This window comes from Anopheles coustani, chromosome 2, assembly GCF_943734705.1.
Source record: "Anopheles coustani chromosome 2, idAnoCousDA_361_x.2, whole genome shotgun sequence".
In the NCBI taxonomy this organism is placed as follows: domain Eukaryota; kingdom Metazoa; phylum Arthropoda; class Insecta; order Diptera; family Culicidae; genus Anopheles; species Anopheles coustani.
Genome location: NC_071289.1, coordinates 71,432,094 through 71,449,010, shown reverse-complemented (window position 1 = coordinate 71,449,010; position 16,917 = coordinate 71,432,094). Strand labels below are relative to the sequence as shown.

The following is a 16,917-nucleotide window of genomic DNA, read 5'->3' as shown; positions in this document are numbered from 1 at the left end:
TTCTTTTGCTCTGTTTCGCGCGCGCGCCGCCCCACCGCGCAATCTGCGTTGCTCACCTTTTTTCCGTATCCGGTATGCCGAAACACCGGATCCAACACAATTGCGTGTGAATTTGCGTGTGTTTGTAACGTGTACATGTGTGTGTGTGTGTTTGTTCTTATACTGATCCAACACACCGCCGCCACCGCTGCCACCGGGGGGGGGGACACACGTGCAGACACCTCCCAAAATGTGCAAGCAACCCCGAGAACGCCACCGCAGCAGCAACGTGTCGCACCGGAGGAAGAGCAAGAGCCCTCGTATCAGAACACGGAAATGGTAAAGGCTGCCGCTGCTGCTGCCGCCGTCGCTTCGACAGGGGTCACGACGAACGGGAACGCCAGCGTTAACGGGAAGCGAGCGCCGTCCGAGGATGGATCTAGTCCGGTTGTGAATGGCGCAAACGGTGTTGCGGAAAACGGACCACCCGGTTTAACATCCACACCGTCAACGACGGGAACGACCACTACGGCGACGGCGGCGACGGCGGCAACGGCAGCGGCAGTGCCGGAACTCACAAACGGTACGGTTCACCCTCCCCATCAGCAGCCACGCACTAATCAACCATCATCGCAACCGGACGCGAGTCGCTTCAGCAACAGCAACGGTAGTGAAAAGCGCCAGCCCCGGGGAATACCGGAAACTGGCGCGTCCGAGACGGCAACCGCTGCCGCTGCTGCTGCTGCTGCCGGTGAAGATGCACCTCTTACTATCGCTGATGCCGCTAATGCTGCCGCTGCTGCGGATCCTTCCACCACCACGCCGCCTACAGCGGGCGCAGCTGTTTCGCAAACAAGTAATACTAATGTAAATAAGCATACACACACTCTCTTTCCGTCTGGGATCTTTGAATAACTCACCGTTACTAATCTCGTAACACCGTTTCCGCGTTTTCTACGCGCGTTTGTGTCTTTTTTTTCCTTCCACTATCCCTTTAACATTCCTTCCTTCGCTCTAACCATTGCCGCCATTTCCCCCCGGGGGTTATGGGTTGGGTTCGATATTGGTGACGGACATTACACAGCCGCTGCATCATCACCACCATCATCATCCACACCATTCACACCATCACTCGCACTATCTCCGGTCGCACCAAAATCTTCCCCCGGTCTACCAGTATCGAACTGCACCGGTGCGAACACCCGTGACAGCTTCACCGCCCAACACTTCCTGTTCCTCATCCTACGCTCCCTATGGTCCCATGTCGCCATTGACCACCACCGGCCTGCCGGCTTCCCATGCAAGCGGATCGCGAGTGGCCCGGGTTGACCAGGGTACCCAAACACCACCGGCGATCGTACCCATGGCCGTGGGATCTAAGCCAGCTTCAACCTCATCATCCGAAGGCATCATCACCACCGGTGGACTGGTAGCAGCAAAGGACACCGGGACACCGTGGGTCAACCAAGCGTACCCGTTCGTCGGTGGTCCGAAAGGCGTCGAAACGGATCCCTCGAAGGTGCTCGTACGCCCTCCGCATCATTCAACTCTGAACAGTCTGATCAATAATAACCAACGTAACTATCCGCTTACTCACTGCACCCCAGCGGGGAACGTTGAACGGCAGCTACTACACGATCGCTATCGAGTGTGTCCTCTCGCTAACAATACTAATAATAACACTAACACAAAGCTGGATATCGTCTATGAGATTCCGGTCGGTAAGTGTACCGGGCCGTGCCTCGCAGTTGAATTTTTATTAATGTCCGCTCGCTAGTGTGTCTTACCTACGAGTTTGTAGTGTTTTATTTGGTGGTGCACTTTTTGGCCTGATTTCCCTCATTATTTCTTTTTTTTTCTGGTTTGCAGTGTTTTTGAATGCTTGCGTATTCCGCTAATATATCGGCACCCTATCGGTTTCCTTTCTTCTCGTTTGACTTCCGAAAATCCACGTCTTGCTGTCCGTCAACACAATCATCCATCTTAGCTTCATCATCAGCTTTAAAAAAAACCCCATTACATTAAAATACAATATAAACTTACAAAACATTATCTTATTTTCAGCTCTATTTTTAAATTATGTTGCATAATTTTTAATTTTGGTTGACTGTACACGAGTTTATGGATTGTTTTTGGTTTGGTTTAGCATTTTTATGCATTGTTTCGGTTTCCAATCAACTTGGAATAGACAAAAATTGTCTGTAACAGTTTAATAATAAATATTCGAGATTTCTTATGATAAAATTGATTATTATAAACCTAGTAAAAAAAAGTTACCAAACAACTTTTGTTGCAGCTTAGTTCTTGTGAGTGGCTTATTTGTGTTTCATGTTCCATTCTCTAATCAGAATAGACAAGGACGAATGATTCAAAATCCACTTCATGGTGTTTTATCCAAAACATCGTCTTTAAAAGCGCATAATTATTATATAAAGTAGTAAAAGCCTCTTTTTACTTTTTTGCTGCAATCGTATAAAACAAGCATTTAAAACGATTGAAATTAATGCCTTCTCAGTGATGCCGCTTTTGGTTAGTTAAATTGTTTTGATGTTTGTTCACTGGACAATTGTCAGTTGAATTGAATTGAAGCAGGTTAAGATTATTTTTAGCCAAATAAATGCAACAGTCGACTGTTAAATCATACTTTATTTTAAGCACCCAGCCTCGGATCGCCAATTAATTCGGTCCATCCGTCTATTCACAACCCGCAGGTGCAACGACAACAGACCTACCGGCAGGTGTCCTGTACCGCGTGAAGGCTACATACAAGTACGTCCGGGAGGACGTGGACGAACTGAGCTTCGAGGTGGGCGACATTATCAACGTGGTTGAGTACGAGGATCCCGAAGATCAGGTACGAATAATGCCTACGGTTAAACTCGACTGGTTGTGTGTGTGGTGGTTTACAAATTTGGTTTTTTATTTATAATTACAGGAGGAAGGCTGGCTGATGGGATTGAAGGAAGGCTCAACCGAGAGGGGTATGTTTCCGGCCAACTTCACCCGACCACTGTAAGCGATCACCACCACCGGGTCGAGCTTAACCGAACGCGTGATCCAAACCACCGGAAGCGAGCAAATGCATACCGCATACAACAGCTAGCCACAGACTTCCGGCCACACAACTCTCACGGAGAAGAGCACACATACACACACACACACACATACACAAACACACGCTGAAACGCCTACATACATACACACACAGACGAGATACGGGAGGGCCAAAAATTGCATCAACTATTTGGTCGCATCCGGGCCAGCCATCCTCTCTCCAGGCATTTTATTAGCAGAATCGAAACACAGTCCGAATAGTATAGATAAACGTGTAAACATTGGTCCCGTTGGTTTTGCTTCAAACACGAATGTAAGCCCACTTCCCCAACCTTAAGTAACCAACCTGCCAAGCGTTGGTCGTTCGTAATTGTTGGCCCGTGTAAAAGTAGGAGGAAAACAAGAAACCCCTGGGAAAGTAGGAGGAAAACAAGAAACCCCCCTACAAGAAACGGTAAATGTTTGGTTGAGAGGTCTGTTTTGTTTTAAAATATTTTCATGTTTTAGTAGTATGTATTACGTCTCGTATTTTTACCGGTCAGAGCAGTATGTGCACCAACCAAGAGCAGTAGTAGTGTCTCGATACATAAAGATCGAACGATCATCTGAAGGAAACGGCGAGCGAATAACAATGTAAACATCTAGCGACACCTGGATTGTTGTCTTCCCGGCCCGGAGGAGGGTGTCATACTACATTAATATTTAACATTACACTAAAAGGCGCCCCGCACTGGGTTTTAACGCAAGCCTTTAACACCGTACGCGCAAGTCATCATCTAATTATCATGGAACGTGTAGGCAAATCGATCGATTGCATGCCGAAATGCAAACTAATGAATAACGTGTGCCTTTTCATTGCAAAAACTAGGAATGGAAGATACAAAATAATGATTCGCGAATCGAAAACTGGGCAACTAACGAGCGGTTATTTTGTGTAGTAGTACTCTGTTATCATCTCGTTATTTTATGTTATTAAATCGTTGTTTTTCGTTACTTTCTCCCAATCCTTTATGTATGCCTCCGGAACCCTGAACCCCCCTTTTTGAAGTGCATCTGCTAACAGAGTTATTTTTAGTTCACTGTCAAATCATATTTCACGAGAAACAAATATACCAGCTATATGAATACAGTCGATTTGTTCTTCGTATGTGGATACTGTGTCACATTTTGGCCTTTTTTCAGGATTTGTCTATTAATGGTAGCGAAGGGATAGGGACGCATTTCCATCGAAAGAAATAGATTCTAATGTTTGGTGAACGATACTGTTGGTCATGGATATGAATGGATAGTTGCTGAGCAATAAAGCTCATTTATGTACATGTTCACATCCATCGTGATCTGATTGTGCCAACGATAGGGATTGCCAAAACTATTGTTTTTTTTTTCTCAAGAACTTATAGAGGCCGACAGATACGGAAGATGTTTGGTAATGTTTTAGTAGAACACGATTGCATTCGAATTACTCCGATTATTCACAAATCACCCAAACGGTAGAATAATAGGAAATGTGTCAATATATATCCCGAATCATCCCGATTTAAGAACGCAATAACGATATTGTAGCAACGCCATTCGGATATGTGCATATTTTAATACAAAAGAAGTAGAAATTGCAAAATGAGAGGAAATTTTAATTGTAAATGATTGTTTTATATTAATAAAATTACATATTTCCAAAGTTTTCAATGTATATCGTTCAGGTGTTTCTTCTTGTACCCACGAGTAGACGGGTTTTCTTATTATTGAACAAATTATTTATTATACTTTTAAGTACATCGTAGCTGCTGGTGTTTTTCTTGGCTTTTTAAATTCTATGAAGATTAAATATTGCTTATCTTTACATTATGCTGATGACTGACAATTTATCCAAAATTTGATAACTCTTATCTATAAACATACTTGAATACACAAACTAACTAAACAAACGGTAATTTCATGCATTTTGCAAATTCGCCCGCGGTTGCATCCGGAGGATCGGAACTACAAGACAAGTTCGAACCTAGGTCTACCATCACTACTAGTGACTGACAGCGCGGGGTTTTGTAGCGGTTAATCAAGATTACTAAACACTAGACAGGTTGCGACAAATAGAACATTTTTACCGGTTGGAGATAAAAAAATGAAAGAAAAATTTGACAAACAAGTTGGAATGGTTTGTTTACGGTCGGGTTGGAATAACGAAGATTTTTTTTCAAAAATGCTATTTTCAATCAAAGAAGGCTTTAACCAGATTATTAAAGTTAGCGGAGGGACAGATTCACAGTTCCACGAGAGCAGGTATTAAGAGAACTCGAAATCTATTGAATATTATCTTTGAGTTGATTTAAATTTGTTGGTTCATACTAATAATTTCATCTTCTACAAAAAATGTTCCGTTTGTTACGGTAGTAACAACAAAAACCATGTCTTAGTCTTAGAATGACTGTGAATGTTGTGAATGACTAGAATGTTAATGTATAGTGCTCAGTGCCGTATCACCGACGAATACAGATATTTTCCCATTTTTCTAAACTCCGCCAATAGCTCCGTTGCTTCATTTTACATTTATTTTTCTGCACGTCTTTAAATGGGGCATTAGCGTACGACCTTTCTCGCGCAGCTTTGTGCTATCATTAATCTGAAGGTTGATCGACTCTTTTTTTTTTGCCCTCGATAATTTCCTTTACGAATGATCTGGCTATCCATGTCGCGGGAAGAGGCCACATGTAACTTATCTAGAACACCGTCTCATACAAGGTACTTCATGGGCATCAACTCACAAAGGCAGGTGTAGAGAGAGTTTACTATGGAGCATGTCCGTCATGAGGCCGAACTTACCATCGTTCAACATTGCAAACGCGATGAGTTCCTGATTTTTCCTATCGTAGTTTGCAATTGAGTACCGGTGTGCCTGTAGCCGGGCTAAATCCTCGATCAACTTCGTAAACGGTTTTTACTGGGGACGTACAAATGAATGAAGTTCATATCATTCTTCAAGATCAACTTAATGTACACATTGGGTCCTTCCTCCGATTCTACGATTTAGAGCAATGTTTCTCACATCTTACGCTTATTACAACCTGTACGGCCATGGTCCAAGCAAACCAAAAGAAGATTAAAAGAGTAGCATTTTCATGCCAGCCACTAAATAATCTCCATTGTTCCTGCAAACCACAACACCACCGTTATTTTGACAGACAAATTGTAAACAAGATATCCAAAATGGTTCCGAGCAAAACTGCTCTGTCGCAACCTGTCTAGTGTTTAGTAACCTTGCGGTTAATTGTGGATTGCAACAGTTCTAAGCAGAACAAAAAAGTTAACTACAATTGAGTTTACGAAGATTGAAGAGAACGAATCCCCTGGTTCGTTATTAGTTTCGTAATGGATTTGCTAATCGGTAAGCTAGACAAGCTGCAGGAAAAACTGCTGGACATCGAACGGAATCAAAGACCGAACGAAAGCTACCGGAACCTGGAGGCTGCAGAGTCTGGCAGTAAGACGAACGAAAACGACCTGCGTGCCAAGTTGGAGGAAATGGAACGAAGCAGTATGGTACGACACCACGATCTTGAAAGAAAGCTGGATAAGATGGAACGTGAAATGATGGCGAGCAAAATAGTTTACTTACAAGACAAACTGCAGGACATAGAGCAGATGCAGAAGACCAGCGAAAGCTTTCGTGCGGGGCCCGTAAAGAGTGCTGAGCCGAGCACCTATTCGAAGAAAAAGAATCTGCTGGACGGACTGGAACGCCGTATGACGGCAAAAGAGGCATTTCTGCAGAACAAGCTGGAAGAAATCGAGCTTGAGAACAAGACGAGAGATGAAAAGTTAAGATGTTTGGAAGAGAAATTACATGACATCGAGCAGAATCTCAAAAGGAGCATTAGCTATGCGCCATCCGAGGCTAGCACCAAGGCGATCGAGGATGACCTCTGCAACAAGTTGGACGACATGGAACAATGCATAACAGCAGATGAGAATGTAGTGCAGAGCAACCCAGAAGAAGTAGAGCAGTTGTCGACTGACTCAAATTTACAGAAGAGGCTGACCGAAGTGGAAAAGAGTATGAAAGCAAAGGAAGACACATTAAACGAAGCGGTACAGTTCTTTAAGGAAACGGAAAAGAAACTGACTACTCAGTTCAACAATCTGGATAAAACATTGGACGAAGAACTCGAAAACCTGCGTGATCAATGGTCGAAGGTTTCGGATCTACAAAAAGTTGTAAACAGTTTAGTTGATTCGAACAAATATTGCTTGGATATTACAATGAAACGTGGTGGAAAACACCGACTCGCATTTAACTTCAATCAGAGCGCACTGGTATACTGTGACCATACCAAATTTGGTGATGGTTGGCTTGTATTTCAACACCGATATAATGGTGAAGTGGACTTTTTCCGTGGATGGGCTGACTATCGGGAGGGTTTTGGAAACTTGGACGGTGAATTTTGGCTTGGATTGGAGCATCTTCATAAGCTCACCTCAGTTGGCAAGTATCAACTATTGGTGGAAATGGAAGACCATGCTGGAAAATACGGATATGCAAAGTACGATCAATTCAAAGTTCGAAGTGAAAATGACAGGTACAAACTGGAAGTTGGGTGTTACAGTGGGACTATAGAAGATTCAATGCAATACAGCAACGGTGGTAGTTTCTATACAAAAGATAAGCAGTCAAGTTGTTATTCGGCATATAATCCCGTCACACGACATGGGGCTTGGTGGGACAGCCCCTCTTATCAGACCTGCGTTAATCTCAACGGATCCTACCAATATCCCTCGGATAAATCGAAGGCGATGAGTTGGCATTGTCTCAATTATCGCGGTATGGCTTTTACTCGAATGATGATACGTAAGGTTAGTTTATAGAATTGTAAGGGAAAAAAGTTTGAATTTTGTAAAGAATAGAGTTGAATCTACGACAATGTAGTCTTGTTTCTATTTGGAAGTAGCAAAATAGATATCCGAGATGAAAAGCTCCTGAGCCGTTATAATGCCGTTCAGTTTGTTATCAAGTAATCAAGGATTGGTAAGTATAGATAATCGACGATTATCCAGGATTGGAAAAATCGGACTGGGTGTATAATCCATTGGCCGAGAATTGAAAATTTCACAATTTTATTGAACTTTTTTGAAACCGTTTGGCGTAAGTCCTATATGCACTGTGCGTGATTTCTTTCTTACTCCCACGCAGATTATCCATGTTTTCATCAACTGTCTTAACATGATCGTTAGTTTCGGTAGGATACTTGTGTGCAGTTTCAGAACCAACGGCTCAGTATAGCTAAAAAAAAGGTAAAATATATAATAAATACATTAAAGGCCAGTTTACCTACTAGTGATTTTCATTGCTTTTTATTGTCTATGAAATTTAAATATTACTTATCTTTGTAATATGCTGATGACTGACAGTTTAAGTTGAAGTTCGATAAATCTTATCTGTAAACTGTAGAATCAATTTAAAAATAACATCTTGAAACGAAACCCGGCAATGAAATCAAAATCGAGGATTCTCTTCACTATCCTTTGCATACTCAACGACACTAACGGTAATTTCGTGCATTTTACAAATTCAAAATCGTATCCGGCGAATCGGAACTACAAGACTGCAAGTTCTCGAACCTAGGCTACCATCACTACTAATAATTGACGACGCGGTTATAAAAGCGGTTATTCATGGAATTGAACAGTTCTAAGTAGGATAAAGAAGTTGAGTTTACAATCAGTCAACGTTGCTTGTAGAGAACGATCGCGAAGTTCACTATTGGTTTGGAAATGGATTTGCTAATCGGCAAGCTAGACATGCTTCAGCATAAACTGCTGGACATCGAACGGAATCAAAGACCGAACGAAAGCGACCACAACCTGGAGGCAGCGGAGTCTGGCAGTAAGACGAACGAAAAAGACATGCGTGCCAAGTTGGAGGAAATGGAACGAAGCACTATGGCACGACACAACGATCTGGAAAGAAAGTTGGATAAGATGGAGCGTGAAATGATGGCGAGCAAAATAGTTTACTTACAAGACAAACTGCAGGACATCGAGCAGAAGCTGAAGAGCAGCGAAAGTTTTCGTGAGGGGCACGTAAAGACCGCTGACCCGTGCACCTATTCGAAGGAGGAGAATCTGCTGGATGAACTGGAACGCCGTATGACGGCAAAAGAGACATTTCTCCAGAATAAGCTGGAAGAAATCGAGCTTGAGAACAAGGCGAGAGATGAAAAGTTGAGATGTTTGGAAGAGAAATTACATGACATCGAGCAGAATCTCAAAACGAGCATTAGCTATGCGCCATCCGAGGCTAGCACCAAGGCGATCGAGGATGACCTCTGCAACAAGTTAGACGACATGGAACATTACTTAACAGCAGATGAGGATGTCGACCTAGAAGAAATAGAGAAGTTGTCGACTGATACAAATCTACTAAAGAGGCTAGCCGAAGGGGAAAAGAGTACGAACGCCAAGAATGACACTTTAAATGAAGTGGTGCAGTTCTTTAAGGAAACGGAGAACAAACTGTATACTCAGCTTAACAGTCTGGACGAAAAACTCGAAAACCTGCGTGATAAATGGTCGAAGGTATCGGATCTATCGGAAGTTGTAAACAGTTCAGTAGATTCGAACAAATATTGCTCGGATATTGCAACGAAACGTGGTGGAAAACACCGACTCGCATTTCACCTCAATCAGCCGGCACTGGTGTACTGTGACCATACCGAATTTGGTGATGATTGGATTATATTTCAGTACCGTTGCAACGGTGAAGTGGAATTTTCCCGTGATTGGGCTGACTATCGGGAGGGTTTTGGAAACTTGGACGGTGAGTTTTGGCTTGGATTGGAGTATCTTCATAAACTCACCTCAGCTGGCAAGTATCAACTATTGGTGGAGATTAAAGATCATGCTGGAAAATACGTATATGCAAAGTACGATGCATTCAAAGTTCTAGGTGAAATGACCGAGTACGCACTGGATGTTGGGCGTTACAGCGGGACAGCAGGAAATTTTATGCTATGCAGCAATGGTCGCCCTTTCTACACTAACGATAAGCCTAACGTCTTTTATCCAAAAAATCACGGCAAATGTTATGGAGCCTGGTGGTCCACTCTTCATTATACGAACTGCGACTGTGAATCTTCTGGGATTGGGCCGGTGGCTTTTACTAGGATGATGCTACGTAAAATTCCTTCTCAGTGAATACTACGAGTACAAACTGGAAGCTGGGTGTTACAGCGGGACAGCAGGAGATTTTATGCTTAACAGTGACGGTTGCCGTTTCGACACTAAGGATAAACCTAACGTCTATTATTATCCAAATAATCCCTGCAAATGTTATGGAGCCTGGTGTCAGTTCTAGTTCGGTAGTGCATCAGAGCGGATGTTAGCAGTGCATAGTTTCCTGAAAGGGTTAGCGGAAAAGTAAGGTTACGGCACGACCGCGTGGTGACGCCGAGCTGGAGCTCAGGTCAGACAAATCCTAGCTGCCGCACATCTCGTGCCGTTTGAGACAATCAAGCGGACCACGAGTTCTTGTGTCCTGACAACGGAAGGAATTATCCCTCCCGTGGACGGCGGGTGGACATATGGCTATTATAGCCGGTCCTAAAGGACGAGCCCCTTCATAGGAGTTCGGACAGAGTTGGTACGCCTCTGATTACGTGTAAGGGAACAAATTGTTCGACTTAGCGTAGGAGGATATACCCCGACTCGCATATCGAAAGAAGAAGAAGAAGAAGAGCCTGGTGTGGTAGGCTGACCAATCACCAATATGTGAACTAAAACGGATCCTACTGTGAACCCTCATATATAGAGCCGATGGCTTTTACTATAATGATGCTACGTAAAACTGGTTAAAGAATTGAATGGTACAAGACAGAATTGTTAGTCACAAATTTCGGATTTTTCGTGCAAGACGTATCAGCAGAATAAAATTGGGTATGGCGTAAATCGCGTTATGTTTCCCTGTTTCAATTTTGGCAGTTGCATCATTTTGATCAGCGATATCACGGCTTCGAAATCCTTGTTATTCACTTCATTTGACCATAGGATACTTGAGGTCATCCAGATTGGTGGGACGGAAACAACGATACCTGTCAGTTTTCCGAGAAGATATCGACGCAAGCAGCCTTTTTTTCTCTATTTTCAAAGTGTTGTGTACCTCCTGAATGATACAGCCACGGTTAATGAATAGTATTACATTAGACCAGCGGTCTCCAAACTTTTTTTTGACGCGGGCCGCATTGGGTGGAATAACCGAAGCGTTAAGCCACATTTACCCAGGGATTATAGGGTCTCGCAGGCCGTAGTTTGGAGACCCCTGCATTAGACCATGGTTTCGACGATCCAAAATGACATCACCTATGTGTCGAGATGATGCGCGGAAACGAAACGACGCCGCTAGCCATTTTTTCGCTTTTTTACAAGGTGTTGTTTACTTTTTGTATGGAACAGCCTCGAGAAATCTGACAGTTTGTCGTTTCCGTACTCCCAATTTAAATACCCTCAAATCTTATATGTAAACTGAAGAATGAATTAACAAATAATGCCCCGATACAAAAACTGGCTATGAAATCAACATCGAGGATTCTCTTCACTATCCCTTGCAAACTTATCGACACTAACGGTAATTTCGTGCATTTTACAAATTCCAATTCGTACTCGTTCATCCAGCGGATCGGAACTACAAGACTGCAAGTTTCCGAACCTAGGTCTACCATCACTACTAGTGATTGACAGCGCGGGGTTTTGTAGCGGTTAATTGTGGATTGCAACAGTTCTAAGTAGAACAAAAAAGTTAACTACAATTGAGTTTACGAAGATTGAAGAAAACGAATCCCCTGGTTCATTATTAGTTTCGTAATGGATTTGCTAATCGGTAAGCTAGACAAGCTGCAGGAAAAACTGCTGGACATCGAACGGAATCAAAGACCGAACGAAAGCTACCGGAACCTGGAGGCTGCAGAGTCTGGCAGTAAGACGAACGAAAACGACCTGCGTGCCAAGTTGGAGGAAATGGAACGAAGCAGTATGGTACGACACCACGATCTTGAAAGAAAGCTGGATAAGATGGAACGTGAAATGATGGCGAGCAAAATAGTTTACTTACAAGACAAACTGCAGGACATAGAGCAGATGCAGAAGACCAGCGAAAGCTTTCGTGCGGGGCCCGTAAAGAGTGCTGAGCCGAGCACCTATTCGAAGAAAAAGAATCTGCTGGACGGACTGGAACGCCGTATGACGGCAAAAGAGGCATTTCTGCAGAACAAGCTGGAAGAAATCGAGCTTGAGAACAAGACGAGAGATGAAAAGTTAAGATGTTTGGAAGAGAAATTACATGACATCGAGCAGAATCTCAAAAGGAGCATTAGCTATGCGCCATCCGAGGCTAGCACCAAGGCGATCGAGGATGACCTCTGCAACAAGTTGGACGACATGGAACAATGCATAACAGCAGATGAGAATGTAGTGCAGAGCAACCCAGAAGAAGTAGAGCAGTTGTCGACTGACTCAAATTTACAGAAGAGGCTGACCGAAGTGGAAAAGAGTATGAAAGCAAAGGAAGACACATTAAACGAAGCGGTACAGTTCTTTAAGGAAACGGAAAAGAAACTGACTACTCAGTTCAACAATCTGGATAAAACATTGGACGAAGAACTCGAAAACCTGCGTGATCAATGGTCGAAGGTTTCGGATCTACAAAAAGTTGTAAACAGTTTAGTTGATTCGAACAAATATTGCTTGGATATTACAATGAAACGTGGTGGAAAACACCGACTCGCATTTAACTTCAATCAGAGCGCACTGGTATACTGTGACCATACCAAATTTGGTGATGGTTGGCTTGTATTTCAACACCGATATAATGGTGAAGTGGACTTTTTCCGTGGATGGGCTGACTATCGGGAGGGTTTTGGAAACTTGGACGGTGAATTTTGGCTTGGATTGGAGCATCTTCATAAGCTCACCTCAGTTGGCAAGTATCAACTATTGGTGGAAATGGAAGACCATGCTGGAAAATACGGATATGCAAAGTACGATCAATTCAAAGTTCGAAGTGAAAATGACAGGTACAAACTGGAAGTTGGGTGTTACAGTGGGACTATAGAAGATTCAATGCAATACAGCAACGGTGGTAGTTTCTATACAAAAGATAAGCAGTCAAGTTGTTATTCGGCATATAATCCCGTCACACGACATGGGGCTTGGTGGGACAGCCCCTCTTATCAGACCTGCGTTAATCTCAACGGATCCTACCAATATCCCTCGGATAAATCGAAGGCGATGAGTTGGCATTGTCTCAATTATCGCGGTATGGCTTTTACTCGAATGATGATACGTAAGGTTAGTTTATAGAATTGTAAGGGAAAAAAGTTTGAATTTTGTAAAGAATAGAGTTGAATCTACGACAATGTAGTCTTGTTTCTATTTGGAAGTAGCAAAATAGATATCCGAGATGAAAAGCTCCTGAGCCGTTATAATGCCGTTCAGTTGGTTATCAAGTAATCAAGGATTGGTAAGTATAGATAATCGACGATTATCCAGGATTGGAAAAATCGGACTGGGTGTATAATCCATTGGCCGAGAATTGAAAATTTCACAATTTTATTGAACTTTTTTGAAACCGTTTGGCGTAAGTCCTATATGCACTGTGCGTGATTTCTTTCTTACTCCCACGCAGATTATCCATGTTTTCATCAACTGTCTTAACATGATCGTTAGTTTCGGTAGGATACTTGTGTGCAGTTTCAGAACCAACGGCTCAGTATAGCTAAAAAAAAGGTAAAATATATAATAAATACATTAAAGGCCAGTTTACCTACTAGTGATTTTCATTGCTTTTTATTGTCTATGAAATTTAAATATTACTTATCTTTGTAATATGCTGATGACTGACAGTTTAAGTTGAAGTTCGATAAATCTTATCTGTAAACTGTAGAATCAATTTAAAAATAACATCTTGAAACGAAACCCGGCAATGAAATCAAAATCGAGGATTCTCTTCACTATCCTTTGCATACTCAACGACACTAACGGTAATTTCGTGCATTTTACAAATTCAAAATCGTATCCGGCGAATCGGAACTACAAGACTGCAAGTTCTCGAACCTAGGCTACCATCACTACTAATAATTGACGACGCGGTTATAAAAGCGGTTATTCATGGAATTGAACAGTTCTAAGTAGGATAAAGAAGTTGAGTTTACAATCAGTCAACGTTGCTTGTAGAGAACGATCGCGAAGTTCACTATTGGTTTGGAAATGGATTTGCTAATCGGCAAGCTAGACATGCTTCAGCATAAACTGCTGGACATCGAACGGAATCAAAGACCGAACGAAAGCGACCACAACCTGGAGGCAGCGGAGTCTGGCAGTAAGACGAACGAAAAAGACATGCGTGCCAAGTTGGAGGAAATGGAACGAAGCACTATGGCACGACACAACGATCTGGAAAGAAAGTTGGATAAGATGGAGCGTGAAATGATGGCGAGCAAAATAGTTTACTTACAAGACAAACTGCAGGACATCGAGCAGAAGCTGAAGAGCAGCGAAAGTTTTCGTGAGGGGCACGTAAAGACCGCTGACCCGTGCACCTATTCGAAGGAGGAGAATCTGCTGGATGAACTGGAACGCCGTATGACGGCAAAAGAGACATTTCTCCAGAATAAGCTGGAAGAAATCGAGCTTGAGAACAAGGCGAGAGATGAAAAGTTGAGATGTTTGGAAGAGAAATTACATGACATCGAGCAGAATCTCAAAACGAGCATTAGCTATGCGCCATCCGAGGCTAGCACCAAGGCGATCGAGGATGACCTCTGCAACAAGTTAGACGACATGGAACATTACTTAACAGCAGATGAGGATGTCGACCTAGAAGAAATAGAGAAGTTGTCGACTGATACAAATCTACTAAAGAGGCTAGCCGAAGGGGAAAAGAGTACGAACGCCAAGAATGACACTTTAAATGAAGTGGTGCAGTTCTTTAAGGAAACGGAGAACAAACTGTATACTCAGCTTAACAGTCTGGACGAAAAACTCGAAAACCTGCGTGATAAATGGTCGAAGGTATCGGATCTATCGGAAGTTGTAAACAGTTCAGTAGATTCGAACAAATATTGCTCGGATATTGCAACGAAACGTGGTGGAAAACACCGACTCGCATTTCACCTCAATCAGCCGGCACTGGTGTACTGTGACCATACCGAATTTGGTGATGATTGGATTATATTTCAGTACCGTTGCAACGGTGAAGTGGAATTTTCCCGTGATTGGGCTGACTATCGGGAGGGTTTTGGAAACTTGGACGGTGAGTTTTGGCTTGGATTGGAGTATCTTCATAAACTCACCTCAGCTGGCAAGTATCAACTATTGGTGGAGATTAAAGATCATGCTGGAAAATACGTATATGCAAAGTACGATGCATTCAAAGTTCTAGGTGAAATGACCGAGTACGCACTGGATGTTGGGCGTTACAGCGGGACAGCAGGAAATTTTATGCTATGCAGCAATGGTCGCCCTTTCTACACTAACGATAAGCCTAACGTCTTTTATCCAAAAAATCACGGCAAATGTTATGGAGCCTGGTGGTCCACTCTTCATTATACGAACTGCGACTGTGAATCTTCTGGGATTGGGCCGGTGGCTTTTACTAGGATGATGCTACGTAAAATTCCTTCTCAGTGAATACTACGAGTACAAACTGGAAGCTGGGTGTTACAGCGGGACAGCAGGAGATTTTATGCTTAACAGTGACGGTTGCCGTTTCGACACTAAGGATAAACCTAACGTCTATTATTATCCAAATAATCCCTGCAAATGTTATGGAGCCTGGTGTCAGTTCTAGTTCGGTAGTGCATCAGAGCGGATGTTAGCAGTGCATAGTTTCCTGAAAGGGTTAGCGGAAAAGTAAGGTTACGGCACGACCGCGTGGTGACGCCGAGCTGGAGCTCAGGTCAGACAAATCCTAGCTGCCGCACATCTCGTGCCGTTTGAGACAATCAAGCGGACCACGAGTTCTTGTGTCCTGACAACGGAAGGAATTATCCCTCCCGTGGACGGCGGGTGGACATATGGCTATTATAGCCGGTCCTAAAGGACGAGCCCCTTCATAGGAGTTCGGACAGAGTTGGTACGCCTCTGATTACGTGTAAGGGAACAAATTGTTCGACTTAGCGTAGGAGGATATACCCCGACTCGCATATCGAAAGAAGAAGAAGAAGAAGAGCCTGGTGTGGTAGGCTGACCAATCACCAATATGTGAACTAAAACGGATCCTACTGTGAACCCTCATATATAGAGCCGATGGCTTTTACTATAATGATGCTACGTAAAACTGGTTAAAGAATTGAATGGTACAAGACAGAATTGTTAGTCACAAATTTCGGATTTTTCGTGCAAGACGTATCAGCAGAATAAAATTGGGTATGGCGTAAATCGCGTTATGTTTCCCTGTTTCAATTTTGGCAGTTGCATCATTTTGATCAGCGATATCACGGCTTCGAAATCCTTGTTATTCACTTCATTTGACCATAGGATACTTGAGGTCATCCAGATTGGTGGGACGGAAACAACGATACCTGTCAGTTTTCCGAGAAGATATCGACGCAAGCAGCCTTTTTTTCTCTATTTTCAAAGTGTTGTGTACCTCCTGAATGATACAGCCACGGTTAATGAATAGTATTACATTAGACCAGCGGTCTCCAAACTTTTTTTTGACGCGGGCCGCATTGGGTGGAATAACCGAAGCGTTAAGCCACATTTACCCAGGGATTATAGGGTCTCGCAGGCCGTAGTTTGGAGACCCCTGCATTAGACCATGGTTTCGACGATCCAAAATGACATCACCTATGTGTCGAGATGATGCGCGGAAACGAAACGACGCCGCTAGCCATTTTTTCG

The 16,917-nt window shown here is 43.1% G+C and overlaps 5 protein-coding genes across 7 annotated transcripts in view; all 5 read left to right on the top strand.

Moving 5' to 3' along the window:
• LOC131262074 (myc box-dependent-interacting protein 1) overlaps positions 1-3,987 on the top strand; it is a 38,314-nt gene extending 34,327 nt beyond the window's left edge. The window contains exons 7-9 of one of the 3 annotated variants that reach the window (XM_058263989.1): positions 218-835; positions 2,691-2,833; positions 2,915-3,987. In XM_058263989.1, coding sequence (XP_058119972.1) covers positions 218-835; positions 2,691-2,833; positions 2,915-2,995 — 842 coding nt within the window. In that variant the 3' untranslated portion in view covers positions 2,996-3,987. The other 2 variants (XM_058263991.1, XM_058263990.1) reach the window with 2 other exon arrangements.
• A 2,409-nt stretch (positions 3,988-6,396) lies between these two features.
• Positions 6,397-7,890, top strand: LOC131264946 (angiopoietin-related protein 7-like). The gene has a single exon (XM_058267209.1). It carries the CDS (start codon positions 6,397-6,399, stop codon positions 7,888-7,890), a length of 1,494 nt encoding a protein of 497 aa, XP_058123192.1.
• A 906-nt stretch (positions 7,891-8,796) lies between these two features.
• LOC131264945 (fibroleukin-like) lies at positions 8,797-10,218 on the top strand. The gene has a single exon (XM_058267208.1). The coding sequence runs from the start codon at positions 8,797-8,799 to the stop codon at positions 10,216-10,218; it is 1,422 nt and encodes a 473-aa protein (XP_058123191.1).
• A 1,662-nt stretch (positions 10,219-11,880) lies between these two features.
• On the top strand, positions 11,881-13,374 carry LOC131264944 (angiopoietin-related protein 7-like). Its single transcript, XM_058267207.1, has one exon. It carries the CDS (start codon positions 11,881-11,883, stop codon positions 13,372-13,374), a length of 1,494 nt encoding a protein of 497 aa, XP_058123190.1.
• Positions 13,375-14,280: 906 nt separating this feature from the next.
• On the top strand, positions 14,281-15,702 carry LOC131264943 (fibroleukin-like). The gene has a single exon (XM_058267206.1). It carries the CDS (start codon positions 14,281-14,283, stop codon positions 15,700-15,702), a length of 1,422 nt encoding a protein of 473 aa, XP_058123189.1.
• The last annotated feature ends 1,215 nt before the right edge of the window (positions 15,703-16,917 follow it).